Below are 24082 nucleotides of genomic sequence, written 5' to 3' on the forward strand. Positions count from 1 at the left end.
TTATTTATTTTTATTAGTAAAAATATCTTATATTTATAGCCGGTAACGAGACGGTGAGGCTGGAGAACCAGGGTTGATTATAAAAATAGATAAATTATTTAAATTTTAAATATTTTTATTAGATATGAAAAAAATAGAGGAACAAGTAACGTAAGGATCAACCCATATTTTATACTATAGAGATTTGTTAATCATAAAAAAAAATTGTTGATTGATTTGTGTCACGAATTCTGGACGGATTAGAGAGGGTATCAGCCGTGATGAGGCAGTCGAATGTCTGCGCACCGCCCGTTCGCAAAAGCAAAGCGTTTCCAGGTTTTTGTCGACCACCGGAGCACCCGCTCACAAGAATCATTCGCTTCTCCCTCCTCCTCCTCTTCTCTCTCTCTCTCTCTCTCTCTCTCTCTCTCTCTCTCTCTCTCTCTCTCTCTCTCTCTCTATCTATCTATCTATCTATCTCTCCTCTCTCTCCTCTATATATACGCACCTACATCCCCAAAGGATCACTTGCCATTGTTGCTTCGGCTATTAATAGGCAGTGCATTCGCCGCCCTTCCTAAACGTCACCTTCCCCGCTTAGCCTCGCCGGAGGGACAGCTAGCGCTGCTGATATATACGCCGGCCGGTCCGATCGGAGGGTGGTGTTGCGTGCGTGGCTGCATTGCAAGGGCGGCGGCGGCGGCATGAAGCTCCACTCGCCGCCGGCCCACGTCGGATCGTCACGGCGGTGTGCTCTCGCGAAAGGTGAGCCCCGTGCATGCCCACCGTGTCTCCCCCTCGCCTAAACGTACACGTGCTACCTAGCAGTCTTCCTAGCTCCAGGAATTCTGGCAACGATCGTCAGGTATGGTCGCGATCCAAACACCCCTGCGCTACCAAAGTTTTCGCCATGCCCAGACTCTACCAACATTTCAGTCTGGCCTGCGTGAGGAGCGAGGCGATGGAGGCGAGAGTTTGCTTTGTCCGGCACCTCTAACCATTGCTTTTGCTTTTTGCTCTCGCAACTCAGTTCAATCAGGTCCATGCCGTATCCGCGGCAAAGGCGCTGCTGCCGAGCGGGTGGCGGGGCCCCGCGGCACGCGCGTTGCCGGGTGGAGGGCGCAGGCGAGGACCCAGACGACGCAGGCCGACGACAAGGCATCCAGTGCCAAAGGTACCGGCTTCTGATCACTTGACTTGGGCCTGTGCTGCATGCACTTGTCACTTTGTTTAGCATCACTAGCTGCTGCTTTCCAAAAAAAAAAGAAGAGAAAAGCTAGTACAGTTCCAGTCCTGCTACTGTTACTAGCAAAGTTTGATCATGATTACCAGCAGCTAATTTTCAATTTTGCATATGTACTTGCATGACCTATTATCTACGTCATCTCGCTCGAAGAAAAAAGAACAGTCATATACATCCTCACAAAGCATCCTTGTGCATTCAGTAAGCCACTACCGGAAAATGGATGTTTAGTGAGGGCCTATTATTTTTCTGTCGGTGATAGAGTTTTTTTACTAGTAAATAAAATTTAACAGAGGTCAAAATTCAAACAAATTTTAAAAAATTTAAATAAAATTAAAACAAAGTTAGCGGGATCCACCGGTAGACTTGGTAAACCAGATATATCAAGCTGATTTTTCTTCGCTGGTCGGTGCTAAGCATCACCGGACAATATATTAGAAGCTATACAAATAGCAACAACGCTTGACTTTATGAACACTGAAAGTCTGAAAGTACGGTGACACTATGAGTAGTACTGTATATAAAGGTACATTCAATAAGACACTGCAAAATATTTTCCCTAAGAATTTTACCACAAGTTCTGAACAATGAATATTGCAAAATTCTGGCCTGTTTGCTGCTGATCAAGCAATACCATTCTGAACGTTTATTAGCGGAGATAAAATGCTCTAAAGGAAGAAACTGGCAAGCAGTATATAGAAAAAGTAAAAAACATATCATCAAAGAACTTGAGCACAGACAGCTCAGACATCGTATTATCACCACCTTACTTGGATCATGAGTTTTGACGCATGTTTTTGGAGACCCATAGATCGAATTAGCAGACCATCGCGAGCTACCTGAAACAGCACACAAGCAGCACGCTGAGCTATCCTGCATGTAGCAACCGTAAGGTTGTGACTTGGGAGTCTGCACCTTGCATCCTATTATATTCATAAGCTAGAGCCCAGTCTGATGATACAATCGGATACTTTTTCCCCTCGAACACTTACGAGAGATACGCATCATTTCATATAAGGAGATGAAGATAAAAAAACACACCAAAGAACAAACAAAAAGAGGAAAAACACACCCAAAACAAGAAAAACACGCCACACATAACAAAGAAAAAAGGACCGAGAGAGAAAAAAAAACGAAGCTACACCAGGGATGAGCCGAGGGTCCAGGACATCAAGTTCCTGAGCGCTAGCGCCCCAGTCACACACCACAAAGTTCCTTCGCCGACCACAGCCTGCAGCACCTTGTTCACACCCGGAGATACGCCATTGAAGACGCAATCATTGCGGCTTGGACACTTGAACTGTTAATTTTTTTAGATAATGGAAAAACAATTCTAGCATTATTTGATTCACACAACCTAGACTTGATGTCACTATCGGTACCATGCAATCTTACAGTGTGCTGTTCAACAGTTGACAGGGAAGTTACTGTTCTTGATGTATGATTGATCTTGTTGTAGCTATCAGTATTGTGCTTTTTTTTAGCCCAAATCCTTAGTGAAAGTGCTTTACTCTATCCTAAGGTATCTATGTATGGATGTGTATTTGTTAGGAGAACTTGTTCTCTTTGTACGGTACACCATGTTCTTTTTAGCCAAATAGCCAGTGGATCAACTTGGTTACGAATAAAATGACCAAATATTCGATTAAGACTCAATCTCATAGATTTGGCACTTGCAACTAGATCTCCAAGGGCATGATTTGGATTGGAAAGCATAGATGTCTTTATGGAAAAATCACGTACTCACAAAGTAAATAGAGAATCTGATCGGTTATAATTAAACTAGAACAGGTAATTTAAGTTTGTTTTGCTTTATCCGGTCAATGTACCTTTTGATCACTGGGTCCCTACTAGTGTACATTACTTTTACCGCTCAAAGCTGTGCAGTAAAAAAGTGTGAAAATTTGCAATGGAACACTGAATCTGACGCTGAAACTCTAAATCTGGTAATGGACATTGGACAGCACTACTCTGCTCAGACAAGTTCATGTTTATTTGATGTCTCATGCTGCATGCTTACAATGTACAGAATGAAATGTTGCGATTTGAAGGAAACTAACAGAATTTCTCGCAGCACCTGCAGGATTCCAAACCATTCTCATCGAAAACGAGACCGAAATCACGAAATGGCCTGGGAAACCACATGATCTTGATGACTACCAAGTGATGCCTGAGGTGAATCTTCTTCTTTTTTCGATTGACCTTTTACATTTGTTATATGGAGCCTAGTGATTTGGATATATAACTAGTTGCTAATTACTCTCTCCTGACAATTTCCATCAGGCTGATGTGACGGACTTGCAGCCACTCATTGATAAGGTCAGGGCAATGCTAAGATCAATGAACGACGGGGAGATCAGCATCTCGGCGTACGACACGGCGTGGGTTGCGCTGGTGCCGAAGCTGGACGGCGGCGAGGGCCCCCAGTTCCCGGCTACCGTCCGTTGGATCGTCGACAACCAGCTGCCTGACGGTTCCTGGGGCGACTCGGCCTTGTTCTCTGCCTACGACCGTACGACAAACACCCTTGCCTGTGTCGTTGCACTGAGGAAATGGTCTCTTGAGCCTGAAAAATGCAAGACAGGTACGCTAAAATTACAGGTAGTTCCAAGTGAACCAAGATGAGTGTGATCTTTTGTTTGCTAAATCCATGCCGTTTGCTTTTTGCTCATTCGATCTTTTAGGACTCTCTTTTCTCCATGAGAACATGTGGAGGTTAGCAGAGGAAGAGCAGGAGTCAATGCCCATCGGCTTCGAAATCGCATTCCCTTCTCTCATTCAGACAGCGAGGAGCTTGGACATTGACTTCCCATACGACCATCCGGCTTTACAGAGCATATACTCTAACAGAGAAATCAAGCTGAAGAGGTATACATATATATACATCCCATAGAATATGGAGTGACACTCAAACGTTCTTTTCCTTTGGAAAATTTTACTAAGTTTCCTTTCTAATTCTTTTCGGCGCCCGTGTTGTAGGATCCCAAAGGACATGATGCATAGAGTTCCTACATCGATTCTGCATAGCCTTGAAGGAATGCCTGATCTGGACTGGGCCAAGCTTCTAAATCTCCAATCAAGTGATGGATCTTTTCTGTATTCTCCTTCAGCTACTGCCTATGCTCTTATGCAAACTGGTGACAAGAAGTGCTTCGACTATATCGATAAAATAGTCAAAAAATTCGACGGCGGAGGTAAGAGGTCAATGATAGAGCATAGATGACTGTTAGTGATGTACCACAGTCCACAATATTAGATGTCGTTTTGTGTCTTCTCCTCATCTCAAATTGTTTGTCTTCACCATTTCAGTCCCCAATGTTTACCCTGTCGATCTTTTTGAGCACATCTGGGTCGTTGATCGACTAGAGCGTCTCGGGATTTCCCATTACTTCAAACGAGAGATTAAACAATGCATGGACTATGTGTACAGGTTTTTTTGCTTATGCAACCTCTTTTCTCAATACTATTGTTTTCCTTTTGAAGAATTTCTTAGCTACAATAAGCGCCTTCTGAGGAATTTCTACTTATCTTCTCATTTTTTAGGCACTGGACTGAAGAAGGGATTTGCTGGGCTAGGAACTCCAATGTAAAAGATGTAGATGACACAGCTATGGCTTTCCGACTTCTACGGCTGCATGGATATAATGTCTCCCCAAGTACAAAGCCCATTCCATGTCTCTAATGAATTATATAATGTTGAATGCAAACCCAAATAGGCTATTTTGCCGAATCGTCAAATGAGTAACAAGTTTCTGGTTGACCAATCAATGCTCATCTAAATTGAAGTAATACACAGAATAGTTTATAAATGTCTCAAATATTTAATTTCATCCCACTGTTCTATAGGTTTCATTAAGGTTTTAATTTGAATCTGAAACATAAATGTTGTTTTTTGTAGGTGTGTTTAAGAACTTTGAAAAGGATGGGGAGTTCTTTTGTTTTGTTGGGCAATCAACTCAAGCCGTCACTGGGATGTACAACCTCAATAGAGCCTCTCAGATAGCTTTTCAAGGCGAGGATGTTTTGCACCGTGCTAAGATTTTCTCATATGAGTTTCTAAGACAAAGAGAAGCCCGAGGCATGCTTCGTGATAAATGGATCATTGCTAAGGATCTAGCTGGCGAGGTAATCCAATCCATTCTAGCATATGATGATCATAGATCGAATGCAAAGTGAATAGAGTTGCAAGATAAATGGTGTATTATTTGTTTTTGTCGGGGTTTATGCCTCATCTTTATCTTTGTTGGTATGATATACGTAATAAATAGCATACTATAATGTTTTGAGATACTAGCACATTAATGTCATAGGAAATGTACAAGTACTTGAAGTTCCAGAAAACTAAACCAACTGCTATAGTACAAACATACTAGGAACTATTTGGGCTGGTATTAGTGGATCATAACTAATGCAAATTAATAGCGATTGATCTGAAAATTAATAATATTTAGTTATGACTACCATGCTTTTAATTGGCACTAGGCATAGCAGATATATGAAAACTAGATTATTTTAGCTAAATTGGTGATCATCACACGCCCAACGATCCAAGTCAATCAAAAGAATCGAAGCAAGCAAAGCAAGATAAAAATGATTGGGATGTACAAAAGGATGGAGGTTAAGCCTTTTTGAAACAATGGAGTTGATGCCAGCTACATGTTTGCTAGTGCATACTTTTGTGTTCGTGAAATCACTGTTTGTGTCCTGTTATGATGCTGCCATCTATGAAGTTTCTAGCCTATTAGATTGTTTTGTTGAATTTTTTTCAGTCTTCTCTATACCAATAAAGATATCGATACTGATCAATAGGTACAATATACACTAGACTTCCCTTGGTATGCAAGTTTGCCACGTGTAGAGGCAAGAACCTATCTAGATCAATATGGTGGTAAGGATGATGTGTGGATCGGAAAGACTCTCTACAGGTAATGTTTCACAATTTGCTCTTCGGAGCCAAATATTGGTCCATAGGTCATGGTATATTTTCTTTAATGAAAGTAAGAGATATATTTTACCTATATGTGTGTATGGCTTTTGACAGGATGCCTCTTGTGAATAACGATGAATATCTCGAGTTGGCAAGAATGGATTTCAACCGTTGCCAAGTTTTACATCAGCTTGAGTGTCATGGTCTTCAAATGTATATACTATTAGTTCAATTTTCATTTTTCATGAATCACATTTTTCCAAGATTATCTATCTTTGGTTAAACTTAATATTTTTTTGGCACTGTATTTAGGTGGTACATTGAGAATGGCCTTGGGACTTTTGGAGTGGCACCAGAAGATATTTTGAAAGCTTATTTTCTAGCTGCTGCTTGCATTTTTGAACCAAGCCGTGCTGCTGAGCGGCTTGCATGGGCTAGAGCGTTATTGCTTGCCAACACTATTTCTGCACATTTTCATAACAATTTGTCGGACAAGAAAAGGTTGGAATGTTTCGCGCATTGTCTTTATGAAGAAAATGATGTATCATGGTGAGTACTACAGCTTCACTTGATTGGCCATTGTATTCATCTATAAATCATCATTTGTCATGGTATTAGTTACAATGTAACTTTGATGTTTTACCTCTTAATAAGCAAAATATAAAACTGAAGTGAGTAATATAATCGATAATTTCCATTAATAGACAACAAAAACTACGAATATATTGATGATGGTTATTTTAACAATTAGGAATTTTGTATTTACATAAAGTTTGGTCTACTTGGCATGAGATAATTTTACACAACGATTAATATGAGTATTGGATATGTGTTGACAAGCAAATGTTTCTGCAAGAGTGAATTGCATCCTTGATATTTGATATTCAAAATGTGTATTGTTCTCTCCATTTTCACTTAAAATCCTCTTTTTTTAACAATGTTAACTTGAAATCCATACATTTCTTTTAGTGCACCAGTTCATACTATTTTGCATTAGTTACTTACATACATTACAAAAATAGTAAATATGCCGTGGTGTTCATTGTTGTACACCATGTAAGGATCAACAGTGATGTATCAAATTATTTGAGTTTCCTTTTTAACCCTGATAGAAATATCTGTCAAACCATGTGGACTACCTTGCAATTTTGGTGGCTAATATGGCACACCAATTAAGGTTGAATCTGATAAATGCATCAAAGTTTAGAAAACACAATGTAAAATGTGTATAAATTTAAGCCTTATATTACTCTTTTACCGTGGATGTTTCATTTTGATAATATGCTTTAATTTTAATACCTCGTGCTTTACTAGGATTGATTGTGTGAATTACATGTTTTATTTCCATGCTAGAGATTAATATATGTGCTACTGTTAAGGCATTGTGTTAGTACATATGTTCCCCTTTAACATATTTCTAACCGCAAGCATGAGCAAGGCTCTTTCATTTAATGATTTAAGTAGAGTGCAAAGATACAAATCAGCCTTTAATATAGTAGGGGCTGACGAGATTCCCTTTCAACATCTATCTTCCCTTTTTTTTTACAATGCCTATTATGTAATATATAAAATTGAGTGAGGAATAATTTCTCTGACATAAACGGTGCATGTAGGCTTAAAAGAAATCCAAAAGATGGTATTCTTGTGAGGGCACTTTGGCGACTTACTGATCTATTGGCACAAGAAGCAGAATCAGTTCAAGAAAGACAAAATTACACTCGCAATCTCTTGAGACTTACAGTAAGTTTAAAAGGAATGTTCCTTTGTAAGTAATTACATTTGTTTTACTCAACAATCATTCTAACATCTTTTTTTGCACTTCTAGTGGACTGAATGGATGATGCAAAAGACTAGTAAAGAAGATGACAAATATAATAAATCCAGTGCTAAGGAACCACGATACATGGTTCTTGACAGGCAAACATATTTACTTTTAGTTCAAATTATTGAGATTTGTGCTGGAAGAATTGATGAGGCTACATCTGTGATGGACAAGAAGGATAGTGATCGGTTTATTCAACTTGCATGCTCTATTTGTGACAGTCTTGATCACAAGGTGTTACTATCTCAGGTAAAACCTATGTTACAACGAATTTATTCTCACTCCTTGTACCTAGCTATGAGATACCATGATTGCTATGATTTTTTTTTTCGGAAGGGGAAGGAAGCCCAGTTTATATTATTTTATAAGTGCAGTGCTTACACCCCCTGGTTTTACAAAACACTCCCTAGAGAAGGTTGAAATTACAAGAAGGTTCACGACAACCCCTTCTCCGGTTAGAACCTTTTGCAAGCAAGCCCCTAGGAGAATAGAAAAAGACATTGAAGCACCACAGGGTCATCTTCTTCACGACCGATCCTTGTGCTACTCGTCAGACCACCGGTTGTGGAGAAGAAACACAAAGATCGGGAATCATAAACCCAGACCAAGCCACTGGAGAAGACATCCAAACTTTGAAAAGCCGCAAGACATCCACCCTTTGGAGCACATCGGCCGTCATACTCGTTGACCTCGACGGGTAGTAAGCCAGCGCCCCTGATGAAGTCGCCGACCACTAAACAAAAGAATTTGATGAGCCAACCATTGAATAACCCAACTTTATGGCTATCGGAGGATTAACTCCTGTCGCAGGGATCCCGAGAGACCCCTTTTTAGAGATTCGGCCGGGGGGATGATCCTGAATAAGTTCGTCGGAGAAGTGAATGAGAGTAAATGCAACGGCCGGTGGTGGGGGACGACCTAGTGCAGAAAGAAGTAAATGCACCAGAGTTTAGACAGGTTTGGGCCGCACGGGGGCGTAACACCCAACTCCTATATGGATGCAATAACTGTCCCTAAGGGAGATTCCCCAAGAATGTAGCTGGTTACAAGAAATATGATCTAACTAAGAGCTTGAGGCCCCTTGTTCTTCGGCTGGAGCTATGCTCGAGCTTGCTCACAAGGTCCCCGTCTGTTGGCTTGGTTCGTCGTGGGGTTGGTCTTCTTCGTGAGTCAACTCGTGTCCAGCCCAGAGCTCTCTCTCCTCCCTTTGCTTCTGTGTTGCCGGCTCTTTTAAGCACTTGCCGGCTACGCCATGCCCCGAATGGGAAGGAGGGGGGCACAAGTTCCAAGGCGCCATCACTGGGAAAGGCGTCATCATTTCTCTGGGCGAAGTGACCAGAGGGTGGAAAAAACGCCGCCCGCCCGGTCACCTGTCACTGCGGACGCCCTGGCAACGGGCACCATGGAGGGGGGCCCACCGGGCAGCCGCAGAGCAACCCGGCTTGCCCGCCCTGTCTTGTTTCTCTGCCACAGCAGGGCGGCAGACGGAACGCAATCTTCGCGATGAAACCGGCGATACGGGACGGGACCCGTGCAATTAATAGCCCCACGCCCCCCTGCTAAAGCATGGCAGGGACTGACACTGCGGCGGGAGCAGTTGGATGTGTCAGACCACGCACACTCATTAAATGCGGCTTCGGCCTCTGACTGGCGGACACCTCATCGGTGGGCCCCTCGGGGGCCTTTCTGGGTCGTCGGGGAACCGAGTGCTCGGGGGTACCGTTCACCTCCCCGAGCACTCTCTCCCGAGCACTCTCGCCCGATCCTTCGGGGAACCGAACGCTCGGGGGCCGCCACGTGCAGCCCCGAGCATTCTCTCCCGAGCATTCTTTGTGTGGAACCTTCAGGGAACCGAGCGCTCGGGGGCTGCTGCTCGCAGCCCCGAGCACTCTCTCCCGGAACTTTAGCTCTTCTGGTCATCGGGGAACTAGGGTGCTCGGGGATGACCTGGCACCGGCCCGAGCACTTTTCTTCCCGGTACTTAGACTCCGCGGATCATCGGGGAACTGGGGTGCTCGGGAACCAAAGACTGTGGCCCCGAGCACCTTCTCCCGGGACTCGAACTCTCCTTACCCTGCGGGAGAGACCTCGCGGGATGGCGATACGTGGCGGATGGCTGGCCTGGCCTCGGGACTCAGGGACCCCCGGTTCCTGATACACCGACAGTAGCCCCCGGGCCCATTGGCAGGGGATGGCACGGAGATTGCGGATGGGCCCTTCATCACGAACGAGGCCGAGGCTGGCGTGGACGCCACATGGCAAGCTTTCAAGAGGTGGCCCTTCAGACCCGGGCCTCTGGTACGGCCCAACGGGGAGATGAATGGACGCGCGTCCACACAACTCCTGACAGGCATGACAACGGGGAGGGCGGCACGCGCGGCTGCCGCGCAGATCGAGGAAAATACGCCTAGCAGCCGCTGACGCCGCACGACCAGCGGGAGATTCGCCTGGCAGTTGCGTCGACTGAGGAAACCGTCCCGCCGAATGCATCATGGGCAGGAGACGTTTGAATTCTCTGAAATACAAAAGGGGGAGGGGATCGATCCGCCCCCCTCTTTGCGCTATCTTGCGATCTTGCTCTCGTTCCTTCGTGCTCCGGAGCCCTTAGAACTCCTTTAGGCGACCAGAGCGCTTCTCCTCCTTCCTCTCCACCACCGGACAACCTTCCCTCCCGCCGAGATGCCGAGAGCCGGTGGAAGCCACCGTGACAGGACTCCGGACGGTGTGCTGCCGGAGTCTCGCTTGAAGAATGAGGAGGCGACGGATAAAGTCAGGAAGCTGCTGGTCTCCGAGGGGTAGCAGGGGGCTTCGGTGGTGACGCCGGCGAACTTCCCGCTGGCGACGACCATTCCCGGGCGCATCATCTTGTTCACGTCCTTCATGGCGGCAGGACTGGTGCCGCCGTTCTCGACGTTCTTCCTCCAAGTCCTCGACACCTACGGCATCCAGTTGGTGCACCTGAGTCCCAACTCCGTCGTAGTGCTGGCGGTGTTCGCGCATCTGTGCGAGATGTTCATGGGAGTGGCACCTTCGGTGACTCTTCTTCGACATTTCTTCGTCCTGCGGTCGACCGGGAAGAAGAGGGGGTACTCCACGGCGGACGTCACGGGGTGCTGCAATCTTCGGCTGCGAGACGGCCTGGGGGAGCAGTACATCCCCCAGGTGCTGCGCAGCAAATGGGAGGAGTGGCGGCGGGACTGGTTCTTCGTCGACGTCGACCCCCATGATCGTCTTGCCCTACCGGAAGTGGCGGCGGAGCCCCAGAAGTCGACGTGGGAGGTGCCGCCGCCGGAGGATGCGAGGTTAGAGCCGGTGCTCGAGCGCATCAGATTCCTGCGCGACTCCGGGCTGACCTCGGTAATGGTGGTGGCGGACTTCTTGCGCCGCCGCCTGGCGCCCCTACGGGAGCGGGCCCGGCCGTGCTGGCTCTACACCGGGCCCGAAGACATCACCCGGACCCAAATCGGCGCAAGCTGGGATCTGGGCCAAGCGGAGCTGAAGGGTATGACCCGAGTGGTGACCGGCGTGGAGGACATGAGCCGGGCGGAGCTCCCGTGGCCGGACATGGCGCTCTGCGCTAACCCCGAGCGCGCAGCGATCTTGGCGAAGCTGCCGGAGTTCGACGCCCAGGGGCTCGTCGACCGGCCGAGGAGCCGGAGCCCCGAGGCCCTCGAGCTCCCTGGGTTGGATGAGGTGGCCAGCGAGGAGGCCGCGAGCAGCCCGGTGCGGGCCAGTGGTGGCCCGGTGCGGGCCAGTGGTGGAGCCGCTGCGGGCAGCAGCCGCCGCACCGGAGAAGAGGGCACTGCCGACAGCGTAGTGGCGGCGGCGCCGAGAGACCGGGGGAAGTGCCCCCGAATCTATAACCCCGTGCCAGAGTCCCCGCCGTCGCCATCGGCAGCGGCGGCGTTCCCAGTCTTGGAGCCGCGCCTCGTGAGGATGGGGCCTCACCCGGCGCCTGGAAACCGCGCGACGGCCCCGTCGAGCCCCCGGTGGAAGAGGAGACGGGAGGATTCCGGGCCGGCACTGCCGGACCCGGACTTCAGGCTCCCGACGGCCGAATGGCAATACCAGGGGACTATGACCGCGTAAGTTTCATTCTTCGCTCTTTCTCGGGCGCTCTTCGCCCGAACTAAGCTTCGGTTTTGACCTTCGTCTATCTCCTGCAGGCCACCCACGGGCGCCGCTGAGGTCGAAGGAGCGCCGGCGCTGGCGTCAGCACCCGAGCCAAGCCGACCGGCGGAGCCGAGGCAGGCAGACGCGGCGATGGCTGGGGGGCCAGCGGACACGACGGCCGAGGCGGGGACACAGCCGTCGCCCGAACTATCGGCGCCGGTTGAACCTACCCCGGGCATGCAGTGCCCGGGGCGGATGATGGCGGAAGCAGTGGCCTTGACGGGGCCAGCGGACGCGGCGGCCGAGGCGTGGACGCAGCCGTCGCCCGAGCGCCCGACGCCGGTCGAACCTACCCCGGGCGTGCCGAGCCTGGGGCAGATGATGGTGATGCAACCCTCGGGGACCCCGAACCCCCTAGAGGTGGATCGCGGGGAAGCCAGCGCTCCACCGGTGCCTGGCCGGCCTGCCAACCCCTTCCTGGCCGCGATCGAGGGCGTCTGGGTGGCGATCGAGCGGCTGGGTGCGGCGGTGGACGCGAAGGAGGGGCAGCTCGAAGCGGAGCGCGCCAGGCTGGACTTGGAGAGGGCGCAGCTTGCGAACGCCAGGGAAGAGGCCCGCGCGGCGGCTGCACGAGAGCAAAAGCTTTTGGAGGATACCCGCATGGAGGTCGCACGGGAGCGGGAGATTTTCAAGACCGCCCGCGCCGAAGCCGCGCGGGAGCGAGAAGACGCCGCCCGCCTGGTTGAGGCGTCACGGCAGCAGGCTGCCGAGGCCCTTGCCAGGGAGGGGCAGGCGCAGGAACGGGAGGAGGCGGTCGCGGGCCGCGAGAAGGTGGTGGAGGACCTCCAAGCTGAGCTGACTCGTCGAGAGGGCGAGGCCGATCGGACGCGCGCCAGCCTCCAACACTGGAAAGAAGAGCTCCGGAAAATTGAAGAAGATATCCGACGGTGGGAGGAGGACGTCTCCATCCGGGAGGTCGACAACGAGATCACGGCGGCGGATCTGGGCGCCCGGGAAGACTCGCTGACCCTCCGGGAGGAGGAGGCTGCTGTGGCGGCGGCTGCCGTTGCCACCAGGAAGGAGGAGAACGCTAAACACGAGGTGGAGCTGACCGCCCGCGAGCGGGCTTTGTCTGAACTAGTGGTGCAGACGAAGCAAGCCGCCAACCCCGCAACCGGCGCCGGCTCTTCTGGCGTAGCCGGGGGCCAGGGACTCGAGGAGTAGCTGCAGGCCGCGAAGGAGAAGCTCGAGGCTGCCTTTGTCTCGCGGGTCAACCTGCAGCAAATGTTGGAGTACATACTCCGGGGGATGCGGCGGGCCGTGGCGAAGGCCGGCCTTGGGCGACTCGTCGTGGACAAGAAAAGCGACGCCCCCGGACGATACGTCCTGGGACTCCAGCAAGTCTGCGAGCGCCTCGAGGCGCTGCCCTGGGCCGTCCAGGAGCTTGCCACCCGGGAAGGGCGCGGATTGGCTCACGCGGTGGCCGAGCACGTCCTGGCCTGCTACTGGAGCAGAGACTCGAACTTCCCGCTAGAGCCAGCGTGGGAAGGAGTAGTCGAAGCCGAGGGAGAGGCCGCCCGGGAAGCGGTTCGGAGCACCGCTGCCGAGGTGGTGGCCGACTTCAGGCGGGAAGTGCCGCCGCCGCCAGCCCCCGGGGATGGCCAAGACGACTCCGACGCCGACTCTGCCTCCGATTAGGCTTTCGTAGTAGTTTCCTTTTCTTTTATTTTTATCTTGGCTGGATGTAAATATGGGAGTGATCCCTTAGAAATGCTTGTATTCCCCTTGCGAGTATAATGGAAGCTTTTCTTTGGGCTCGCAACTCCGGTGCTCTTGAGTACTTAGCATTTCTTCTGATGTTTTTCCTTGAAGCCCCAGGGAGTACTCAGTCGGACCGTTTCCGACCTTTCCGTCCCCGAGAACGAAGTCGTCCCGATCGTCTTTCTTGGCGCGTTCAGCCCCCGAGCCCTCGCGAGTCCGCATCGACTAAGTCAAGAGACAAGGACACGAACTTCCTTGCTCGGGAGATGGAACGATCCAGCACGGAACACGCCATGACCGGTGAACACTTTTTCACCTTGCGACCACTCAGCCAGCAGACCGGAGACACGCACGGGCGGGAATGCGACCAAGAGTCCCCATGGTTCGGTGGTGCCCAGGCTTAAGACGGACCGAACCGAGCACCGACAGCCCGCCCCTGAGGCCTAGGCTCCGGACTACTCGAGTGGCTCGAGCGATAGGATTACCCAGGGGACCCAGGGACTCGGTAGTGCTCGGGGCCCTTAAAAGCGGACCGAACACCACGACCACCATGAAAGACTTCGATCGGACATTACCGCACGTACGGTACACCTTTCTACGGACTGTTCTGTCGTTCTAGGAAAAAGTAGACGCACGGTAGGGTTTTGTGCACGAGGAGACCATCTCACCGGGCAGATTAGAATACGAGGGCCCCCGAGGATGACTCGGGAACAAAATACTATTGAACGTAAATTCATCTGAATTTAATCACTCACTCGACAGCTGTTGGCCCTTCGGCCGGCCGATCTAGGAGGAGCGTGCACTCCGAGCTCGGGGTGCCCGGGGGCTTGGTTCCTTCAGCCGGGGCGCCCGAGCGTCAAGGGGCACGCGAGGAGCCCGGGGTCGGGTGATGTTGACCGCTCATGCTTAAGCGGTAGGACCACCCGCGGTCCCTTAGGGCCGAGCAACGGCCTGGGCATCAAGGCCCTCGCGGTCGAGCTGCTTTTGCTTTGATTGTCGACCTGTGACTTAAGAGAGAATAGGGAGTTTATTTGCTTGGTGCGCTCTGTTAGTGCGGTACTTGTTATAGACTGCTCTCGTTTTCGACCCGAGACCTCTCGAATACCCAGACCGGCGAACAAAAGCAGGCAGAGGCATAACCCAGAGGTCCTGTGGTTTGATGGCGCCCGGGTATGACAGACCAGACCAAGCACCGATAGCCCGCCCCTAGAGCCTGGGCTCCGGACTACTCGAGAAGCTCGAGCGATGGGATTATCCAGAACGCCCAAGGACTCGGTAGTGCCCGGGAGCCTGCCACGACACCGAACACCACAGCCTACCACGTCGGATGTAGATTAGCGGGAACTGCCCACACGCATACCGATCAGGATACTTTTATCAGTGGGGAAAATGAGAGAGCGAACTTTTTCTCGCACAATCGAGCATCTCACCAGACAGATTAAACATATGGAATCCAGAAACATGAAATTGGCACAACGATTGTACATTAATACTGGATTGACAATTTTTTTTACAAGGTTGGGTGACTTACCCAATTAGTGGTAGCCCCCGGTCAACTTGGGTGGGGGGGAAGCCCCCGGCCTGGTTGACCTGAGCCACGAGCGTGGCCATCTACGGGTAGAATTTGCGCAGGTGCTCAATGTTCCACGGGTTGGGAAGCGGCTGCCCATCTTCTGCCGCCACCCTGAAAGAACCTTCTCGCGGGACCCCGATCACGGTGAAGGGACCTTCCCACATAGGGGACAGCTTATTTCTTCCTTCACGCGACTGGATGCGTCGGAGAACTAGGTCCCCCACCTCGAGAGACCGGGCCCGGACATGGCGCTGATGGTAACACCGCAGACTCTACTGGTACCGAGCCGCCCGGACGGCGGCACGCCGCCGGCGCTCCTCCAGGTAATCGACGTCGTCGTGCCTCTGCTGCTCCTGTTCACCTTCTGAATAGGCATGCACCCGAGGGGAGCCTAGGGTGAGCTCAGAGGGGAGGATCGCCTCAGCGCCGTAGACGAGGAAGAATGGAGTCTCCCCGGTGGCGCAGCTTGGCGTGGTCCGATTAGCCCATAGCACGGCGGGCAGCTCGTCCACCCATCCCTTCCCGTGCTTTGCGAGCACGTCATAGGTCCGGGTTTTGAGGCCCTTCAGTATCTCCGCGTTGGCGCGCTCAACTTGCCCGTTACTCCGACGATGAGCGACGGAGGCGAAGCAGAGCTTGATGCCAAGGTCTTCGCAGTAGTCCCTGAACAGGGCACTCGTGAACTGGGTGCCATTGTCGGTGATGATCCGGCTCGTGACGCCAAAGCGATTGGTGATGCCGCGGATAAAATGGAGTGCCGTGTTCTTGGTCACCTTGATGACTGGGACCGCCTCCAGCCACTTGGTGAACTTGTCGATGGCGACGTAGAGGTACTCGTAGCCCCCGACTGCTCGGGGGAATGGACCCAGAATGTGCAGCCCCCAGACCGCAAAAGGCCATGACAGGGGGATGGTGTGAAGAGCCTGAGCTGGCTGGTGAATCTGTTTTGCATGGAACTGGCATGCCCTGCAGCGCCGAACCAGCTCGGAAGCATCCTGGAGAGTTGTAGGCCAGTAGAAACCTTGTCGGAAGGCCTTCCCGACCAGCGTGCGGAACGATGAATGGCCACCGCACTCGCCCTCGTGGATCTCAGCGAGAAGCTCGCCGCCTTCTGCCCGGGAGATGCATTTCAGGAGGATGCCTCCTGCGCTACGCCGGTAGAGATCCCCATCTACGATGGCATAGCGTTTGGACTGCCGAGCAACTCTTTCGGCAGACGCCTCATCCCCGGGAAGGGACTTTTCCTTCAAGTACCCTCGGATGTCTCCATCCATGAGGCATCTTGAGAACATTTAGCAAGTGCAGCGCACTCGCCGGACGGCGGCACCCTGACGGGGCTTCCCACTGAGGGCGCCACCGGGGTCCCCTGAATTGGGTTCGAGGTTTCCCCTTCATCCTGTTCGGCAGGCAGGACGGAAGGCCGTGTGAGTCTTTCTTCAAAGACTCCGGCAGGGATGCGCGCACGGGAGGAGGCCAGGCGGGAGAGCTCATCGGCCAGAGCGTTGTCGCGGTGAGGGATGTACCGCAACTCAAGGCCATCGAAGCGCCTCTCCAGCTTCCTGACTGCTGCCACGTACGCCGCCATTTGGGGATTCGTGCACTGGTACTCTTTGGACACTTGGTTGACCACCAGCTGGGAGTCTCCCTTGGCCAGGAGGCGACGAATCCCGAACCCCACCACAGCTCAGAGGCCGGCGATGAGACCTTCATATTCCGCCATGTTGTTGGATGCGCGGAACTGCAGCTGCACAACGTACCGGAGTTCTTCACCTGTTGGGGAGGTGAGAACCACTCCGGCCCCCGCGTCTTTCAGCTAGAGGGAACCGTCGAAGTGCATGATCCAGTACCCGGGCGCATCATGCCCGGGATATGCAGAAATCTCTTCGGGGACGACCTCGGGGACGGGTGTCCACTCTGCCACGAAGTCAGAGAGCACCTGGCTTTTGATCGCCTGGCGATTGACAAAGTGCAGGTCGAATTCCGCCAGCTCCACCGCCCACTTGACAACACGCCCGTTGCCTTCTCGGTTCCGGAGGATGGGTCCCAGTGGATACGTGGTAACCACCGAGACCTTGTGCGCTTGAAAGTAGTGGCGCAGCTTCCGGGAAGTGATGAGCACGGCGTAGAGCAGCTTCTGAGCCTGGGGATACCTTGTTTTGGCCTCCCGGAGGACTTCACTGACGAAGTACACCAGTCGCTGTACCCGGTGGGCCCAGACGGCGGCTTCACCCGAGGGGCTATTGCAGCCCCCGAGCTCGGCGGCGTGGTCGGGGCTGGCCGGGTGCTCAGGCTCGACTCCCTGGTCGGGAGGAGCAGAGTGCTCGGACTCGACCCCTTGCTCGGGGGGAGCCAAGTGCTCGGGCTCGACCCCTTGCTCGGGGGGAGCCGCGAGGATGGGTGAGTGCTCGGGGGCCGCCGGGAGCTGGGACCCAGCACCTGGCCCCACGCACTCGTCGCGCTCTGCCACCAACACCATGCTCACGACCTGAGGAGTGGCCGAAACGTAAAGCAGTAGGGGCTCGCCTTCGAAGGGAGCCACCAGCACGGGTGGTGAGGTGAGGTACTTCTTCAGATCGCGGAAGGCCTGCTCGGCCTCCAGCGTCCAGTCGAAACGACCGGTCTTCTTCAGAATCTTGAAGAGGGGGAGCCCTCGCTCCCCGAGCTTGGAGATGAAGCGCCCGAGGGCCACCATGCAGCCGGCGAGACGCTGGACCTCTTTGAGTCGAGCCGGGGGTCGCATCTGCTCGATGGCCCGGATCTTCTCTGGATTAGCCTCGATCCCTCGGCCAGAAACCAAGAAACCGAGGAGCTTGCCCGCCGGCACCCCGAAGACACACTTCTCAGGGTTGAGCTTGAGGCGGGTGGTGCGGAGACTGTTGAAAGTCTCGGCAAGGTCCTCGAGCAGGGTGGCGCGGTCTCGGGACTTGACCACGAGATCGTCGATGTAGGCCTCGACGTTGCGGCCATCCTGCGAATCAAGGGTAATGCGAATGGCGCGTTGGAAAGAAGACTCAGCATTGCGCAAACCAAAAGGCATTGAAATATAACAATAAGTCCCCACCGAGGTGGTAAAGGCAGTTTTTTCTTCATCCTCTACGGCCATGTGGATCTAGTGATACCCAGAGTTTGCATCTAAAAAACATAAAAGATCACATCCCGCGGTTGCATCTACAATTTGATCTATGCGGGGCAAGGGAAAAGGATCTTTAGGGCAAGCCTTATTTAGATCAGTGTAATCTACACACATGCGGAGCTTGCCGTTGGCCTTTGGGACGATAACTGGATTCGCCAGCCAGTCAGGGTGGAGGACCTCTCGGATGAATCCAGCGTCAAGGAGCTTGCTGACCTGCTCCCGGATGAACTCCTGGCATTCAGGCGCCTGCCGCCGGACCTTCTGCTTCACCGGGCGGGCGTCCGGGCGCACCGCCAAGTGATGCTCGATCACCTCCCTAGGGATCCCGGGCATGTCGGACGGTTGCCATGAAAACACGTCTGCGTTAGCTCGGAGGAAGGTGACGAGCACGCTTTCCTATTTGCTGCCCAGGTCACCACCGATCCGGATGACCTGGGTAGCGTCTTCGCCCACCACGACCTCCTTCGTGGGAACAGAGGCGTCGGCAGCGAGTCGGGGTTTGGATAAAGAGGGTCCCGGGCCCCCTGGGCAGCCTTCGACCTCGGCCTGAGCTGAGACCAAAGCCATGTATAATTGCTCGGCGTAGGAAACGGCGCCGCCGGAGTCGGCAGTCACGGAGATGGGGCCTGTTGTGCCTGGCATCTTAACCGTGAGATATGCATAATGGGCGGCCATCATGAATTTGGCGAGCGTCGGGCGCTCGAGGATGGCGTTGTAGGGGAGGGGGAGCTCCGCGACGTCGAAGAGGACGTTCTCCGTGCAGAAATTGTCCCGACTCCCAAAGGTCACGGGTAGCTCGACCTGCCCGAGAGGCAGGGAGTGCCCGGGCGTCACTCCGCAGAATGGAAGCGACGGCTTTAGGCGCCGGGAGGGCACCTGCAACTTCTCGAAGGCCTCCTTGGATAGGAGGTTGAGGCCCGCACCACCATCGATCAGTACTCTGCCGACCTTGACATTGCAGACGGTGGGGGACACCACCAGGGGTAGTCGCCCCACGGCTGCAGTACTCGCGGGGTGATCGGCCATGCTGAACGTGATCGGGACGTCCGACCACCTCAGGGGCCTGGCGGCCTCCTCGCTCGGGGTTGCCGAGCACACCTCGTGCCGCATGACCTTGATGCCACGGCGCGAGGAAGGCGTGTAGGCGCCTCTGTCGATGAAGGCGACGGTATGCTTGGGCTCCTGGAAGCCGAGCTCGGCGTTGCCGGGGGGGCCTCAGCATCGCCTCCCTCGCGGGACTCGTCGCGCTCCCTCTTGCGCTGCTCGATGAGGCCTTTGACCGTACGACACTCTGTGAGATCATGCCATCTGGTCTGGTGTATGAGGCACCATTTGCCTGGCTCGGGCTCCGCGGGAGCGGGGGCCCTCGCTGGAGCAGGAGCCCGGGCGGGTGCCGGGGCTCTTGCGGGAGCTGGTGCCCTTGCTGGTGCCGGGGCCCTTGCGGGAGCTGGGGCCCTAGGAGGGGCCCTGGCCGGGGCCCTTACGGGCGCAGGCCGCCTTTCGGCGGCTGCCCGGCGTTCTTGTCGGCGATCGGGCTCTCGGGCATCTTGTGGGCAAGGCCCTGGGCCGGCTCGAGAGGAGCGGCTTCACGCTTTCTTCTCTTTTTCCTTTCTCGCCTGTCGGAGCGGGAAGAACTTGGTTGGTCAGCGGCGGGGCACTCAGGGCGCGGAGCATGCCAAGCCCGGGCCTCCGCCGCCTTGGCGCACTTGTCGGCCAGTGCGAAGAGTTCCGCAGTGGTCTCGATTTCGTGCGTACCCAGCTTTTCGAGAATCCGCTCGTCGCGGACGCCCTGCCGGAAGGCGACGATGACAGCGTGGGGGGCTACCCGCGGGATGGTGTTGCGGACCTGGCTGAAACGCTGGATGAAGCGTCGCAGTGTCTCCCCCTCTTGTTGCTTGACGGCATGGAGGTCGCACTCCAAGCCGGGGCGTGTGAATGTGCCCTGAAAGTTAGCCACAAACTGGTGGCAGAGGTCATCCCAGGAGCTAATAGATCCTGGGGGTAAGTTCATGAGCCAAGAACGGGCAGAGCCCCTCAAGGCAACATGGAAATAATTCGCCATCACCTTTTCACTGCCCCCGGCCGCTTGGACGGCGGAACTTGGAGGGCCATTTGACCCGTCGGAGTTCACTAGAGAAGGCACGGCAGCCGGTGCCGTACCCCATGGCGCGGGTGGCATTCCTTGGCGGCGAATGCCGGCGAGCCGGGGATTCCTGGCAATCGTGGGCCGAAAAAGAGGAAGCCTGGTCCTCAGCCTCGGCCTTCTGTTGGGTTTCCCACTGGCGCTCGATGGTGACACACGCATCATCGTGGCCCCTCCGCTCGTTGAGACGCAAGTGGAGGTCCTGGGCTTCGGACGCGGCCAGGGGGGGGGTGCTCCGCCTGGAGGCCCCCCGGCCCGTGCGAACGTTGCCCGTTGATGAGCCGGTTCTGGCAGCGCCACGTTGGGTGGTGGCGCGAGAACTCCCGGCCAGCACCTGGCGGTGAGCAGTGCCGACCAGGGCAGCGACGTCTTGCATCCAGCGGCCTTCCGGAGTGTTCAGCGTTGCCTGGACAGGCGGATGCCTGAGGAGAGCGTGCGGCGCAAGGAGCGCACTTCCGGGGCCGGCCTCGCCGAAGGCGAGCCTACGCCGCAGAGGCGCCCGGCGCTGTCAAGAGGTGGACATGGCGGCCGGGGTTTTGACCACCTGATGGGGGTCGGACGGTGCACCGGCGGCGGCGGCGGCGGCCCTGCTGGGCCCAGGGCCCTAGTCCCCTTGGGACGGGAAAGCCACGCGTGCAGATAGCGGCTGCTGCTGGGACGCAGCAGCGACTGGGGCCTCCTGGACGTCAGGCAGCATTTCCTCACTGGAAGTGGAGCCGAAACGCTGGAGACGGTGTCCACCGGCCATTTTTTCCTACGGAAGAAAACAAAAGAACAGATTCAGGGATGTTCCCCCCTACCTGGCGCGCCAGCTGTCGGAGGATTAACTCCTGTCGCAGGGATCCCGAGAGACCCCTTTTTAGAGATTCGGCCGGGGGGATGATCCTGAATAAGTTCGTCGGAGAAGTGAATGAGAGTAAATGCAATGGCCGGTGGTGGGGGACGACCTACTGCAGAAAGAAGTAAATGCACCGGAGTTTAGACAGGTTCGGGCCGCACGGGGGCGTAACACCCTACTCCTGTATGGATGCAATAACTGTCCCTGAGGGAGATTCCCCAAGAATGTAACTGGTTACAAGAAATATGATCTAACTAAGAGCTTGAGGCCCCTTGTTCTTCGGCTGGAGCTATGCTCGAGCTTGCTCACAAGGTCCCCGTCTGTTGGCTTGGTTCGTCGTGGGGTTGGTCTTCTTCGTGAGTCAACTCGTGTCCAGCCCAGAGCTCTCTCTCCTCCCTTTGCTTCTGTGTTGCCGGCTCTTTTAAGCACTTGCCGGCTACGCCATGCCCCGAATGGGAAGGAGGGGGCACAAGTTCCAAGGCGCCATCACTGGGAAAGGCGTCATCATTTCTCTGGGCGAAGTGACCGGAGGGTGGAAAAAACGCCGCCCGCCCGGTCACCTGTCACTGCGGACGCCCTGTCAACGGGCGCCATGGAGGGGGGCCCACCGAGCAGCCGCAGAGCAACCCGGCGTGCCCACCCTGTCTTGTTCCTCTGCCACAGCAGAGCGGCAGACGGAACGCAATCTTCGCGATGAAACCGGCGATACGGGACGGGACCCGTGCAATTAATAGCCCCACGCCCCCTGCCAAAGCATGGCAGGGACTGACGCTGTGGCGGGAGCAGTTGGATGTGTCAGACCACGCACGCTCATTAAATGCGGCTTCGGCCTCTGACTGGCGGACACCTCATCGGTGGGCCCCTCGGGGGCCTTTCTGGGTCGTCGGGGAACCGAGTGCTCGGGGGTACCGTTCACCTCCCCGAGCACTCTCTCCCGAGCACTCTCGCCCGATCCTTCGGGGAACCGAACGCTCGAGGGCCGCCACGTGCAGCCCCGAGCATTCTCTCCCGAGCATTCTTTGTGTGGAACCTTCAGGGAACCGAGCGCTCGGGGGCTGCTGCTCGCAGCCCCGAGCACTCTCTCCCGGAACTTTAGCTCTTCTGGTCATCGGGGAACTAGGGTGCTCGGGGATGACCTGGCACCGGCCCGAGCACTTTTCTTCCCGGTACTTAGACTCCGCGGATCATCGGGGAACTGGGGTGCTCGGGAACCAAAGACTGTGGCCCCGAGCACCTTCTCCCGGGACTCGAACTCTCCTTACCCCGCGGGAGAGACCTCGCAGGATGGCGATACGTGGCGGATGGCTGGCCTGGCCTCGGGACTCAGGGACCCCCGGTTCCTGATACACCGACAATGGCCCCTCGACTCTGCTGAAGACTAGAATTCAGTTCTCACCAACCTCAAGTTTAGGTTGATTGAGTTATTCGTATACATTTTTCATTTTAATTTTCTAGGATTACAGCCATGGCGCAGTGAGTTATGAACCTTATTATGACTACATTAACCACCCATGACTTGTGAGTTCTGAGCCTTAAAATAACCAGATTAGCAAATTATCTACACTCTAAAACAAGAAACAAATTAATGCAAAATAACATGGTCAATTTGTTTGGTTCAACATATTATAAAATAGATATAATGAATGACTCTCTTGTTGTTGACCAGTTAATAAGTTTTCATATCTCGTGCTAATTTCGTCGATAAAATTCCTCACATGTATAAATAGTCCTGCCTCAGTTCATATTTTTACCGAACTGAGAACTACTGAATAAATTTATATTTCATATATTTTTCTTTTTCCATCTGGTCCACGTCAAATGGCATACTCATATATAAAAAGGTAGGAACAAAGTTTTTTTTGGCAAATATAGTAATTGTAAACTTCCGCCATGTTATTCGACCATTCACTTGCTTATTCAGATGTAAATACTGTAACAATTTATACAGACTGAACCATGTATTCCATAGTTCAAAAGAAAAAGCTTACAAAATATATTCAGTTGTGATGCTGAAGTAATGATACAATTTTCAGGATACCGAGAAGAATGAAGCAACAATAAACCGCATTGACAATGAAATTGAGTTGGATATGCAAGAGCTTGCTCAATCTCTCCTCATGAGATCGGATGAGAAAACCAGTAACAGTAAGACCAAGCAAACCTTATGGCATATTGTGAGAAGCTCTTACTATGCTACTCATTGCCCACCATATATGATGGATAGACATGTTTCCAGAGTTATTTTTGAGCCTGTTTAAGAATGTTTCACTGGGTGGATCATTTGTAGGGTTAGGTGTAACTATATGTACATATAGAAAATGTTGTAAAGCGTAATGGTAGAAGAAACATGTGTGAGTTGGTACATGCTTAGAGTTGAACTAGTGTTGCTGTCAGCTCTATATTGTCCCTGTATATGTAATCATGTCTTGGATAGAGGTTTTCATCTAAACTAAAGTTTGATGGCAATGGAACAGGTAATAAATCATTAATGTGCTATTCAGTTCCAGTTCATAAAAAGTAATGTGTATGCCAAGTATCTTCTCAATGCAT

At 53.1% G+C, this 24082-nt stretch overlaps 1 protein-coding gene across 2 annotated transcripts; it reads left to right on the plus strand.

The window, feature by feature from the left end:
• Window positions 1–475: 475 nt before the first annotated feature.
• On the plus strand, window positions 476–24000 carry LOC133907468 (ent-copalyl diphosphate synthase AN1, chloroplastic-like). 2 transcript variants are annotated; one of them, XM_062349522.1, is made up of 15 exons: window positions 476–744; window positions 1010–1153; window positions 3297–3397; window positions 3506–3806; window positions 3907–4090; window positions 4202–4416; window positions 4532–4652; window positions 4766–4878; window positions 5121–5347; window positions 6032–6147; window positions 6264–6362; window positions 6462–6698; window positions 7763–7889; window positions 7975–8220; window positions 23566–24000. In XM_062349522.1, the coding sequence occupies exons 1-15, from the start codon at window positions 684–686 to the stop codon at window positions 23788–23790; spliced, it is 2517 nt and encodes an 838-aa protein (XP_062205506.1). In that variant the 5' UTR covers window positions 476–683; the 3' UTR covers window positions 23791–24000. The 2 variants fall into 2 exon arrangements, with proteins under 2 accessions (XP_062205506.1, XP_062205507.1); XM_062349523.1 differs by having other exon boundaries at window positions 3306–3397.
• The last annotated feature ends 82 nt before the right edge of the window (window positions 24001–24082 follow it).

The sequence above is a fragment of the Phragmites australis genome, chromosome 24 (assembly GCF_958298935.1).
Source record: "Phragmites australis chromosome 24, lpPhrAust1.1, whole genome shotgun sequence".
Lineage (NCBI taxonomy): Eukaryota > Viridiplantae > Streptophyta > Magnoliopsida > Poales > Poaceae > Phragmites > Phragmites australis.

Excerpts from the sequence above, each read along its gene's own strand:
- LOC133907468 (XM_062349522.1), top strand. The coding sequence starts at position 684 with ATGAAGCTCCACTCGCCGCCGGCCCACGTCGGATCGTCACGGCGGTGT. Across the intron at positions 3,398-3,505 it reads ACTACCAAGTGATGCCTGAG|GCTGATGTGACGGACTTGCA; the intron begins GTGAATCTTCTT and ends AATTTCCATCAG. Across the intron at positions 6,363-6,461 it reads GAGTGTCATGGTCTTCAAAT|GTGGTACATTGAGAATGGCC; the intron begins GTATATACTATT and ends CACTGTATTTAG.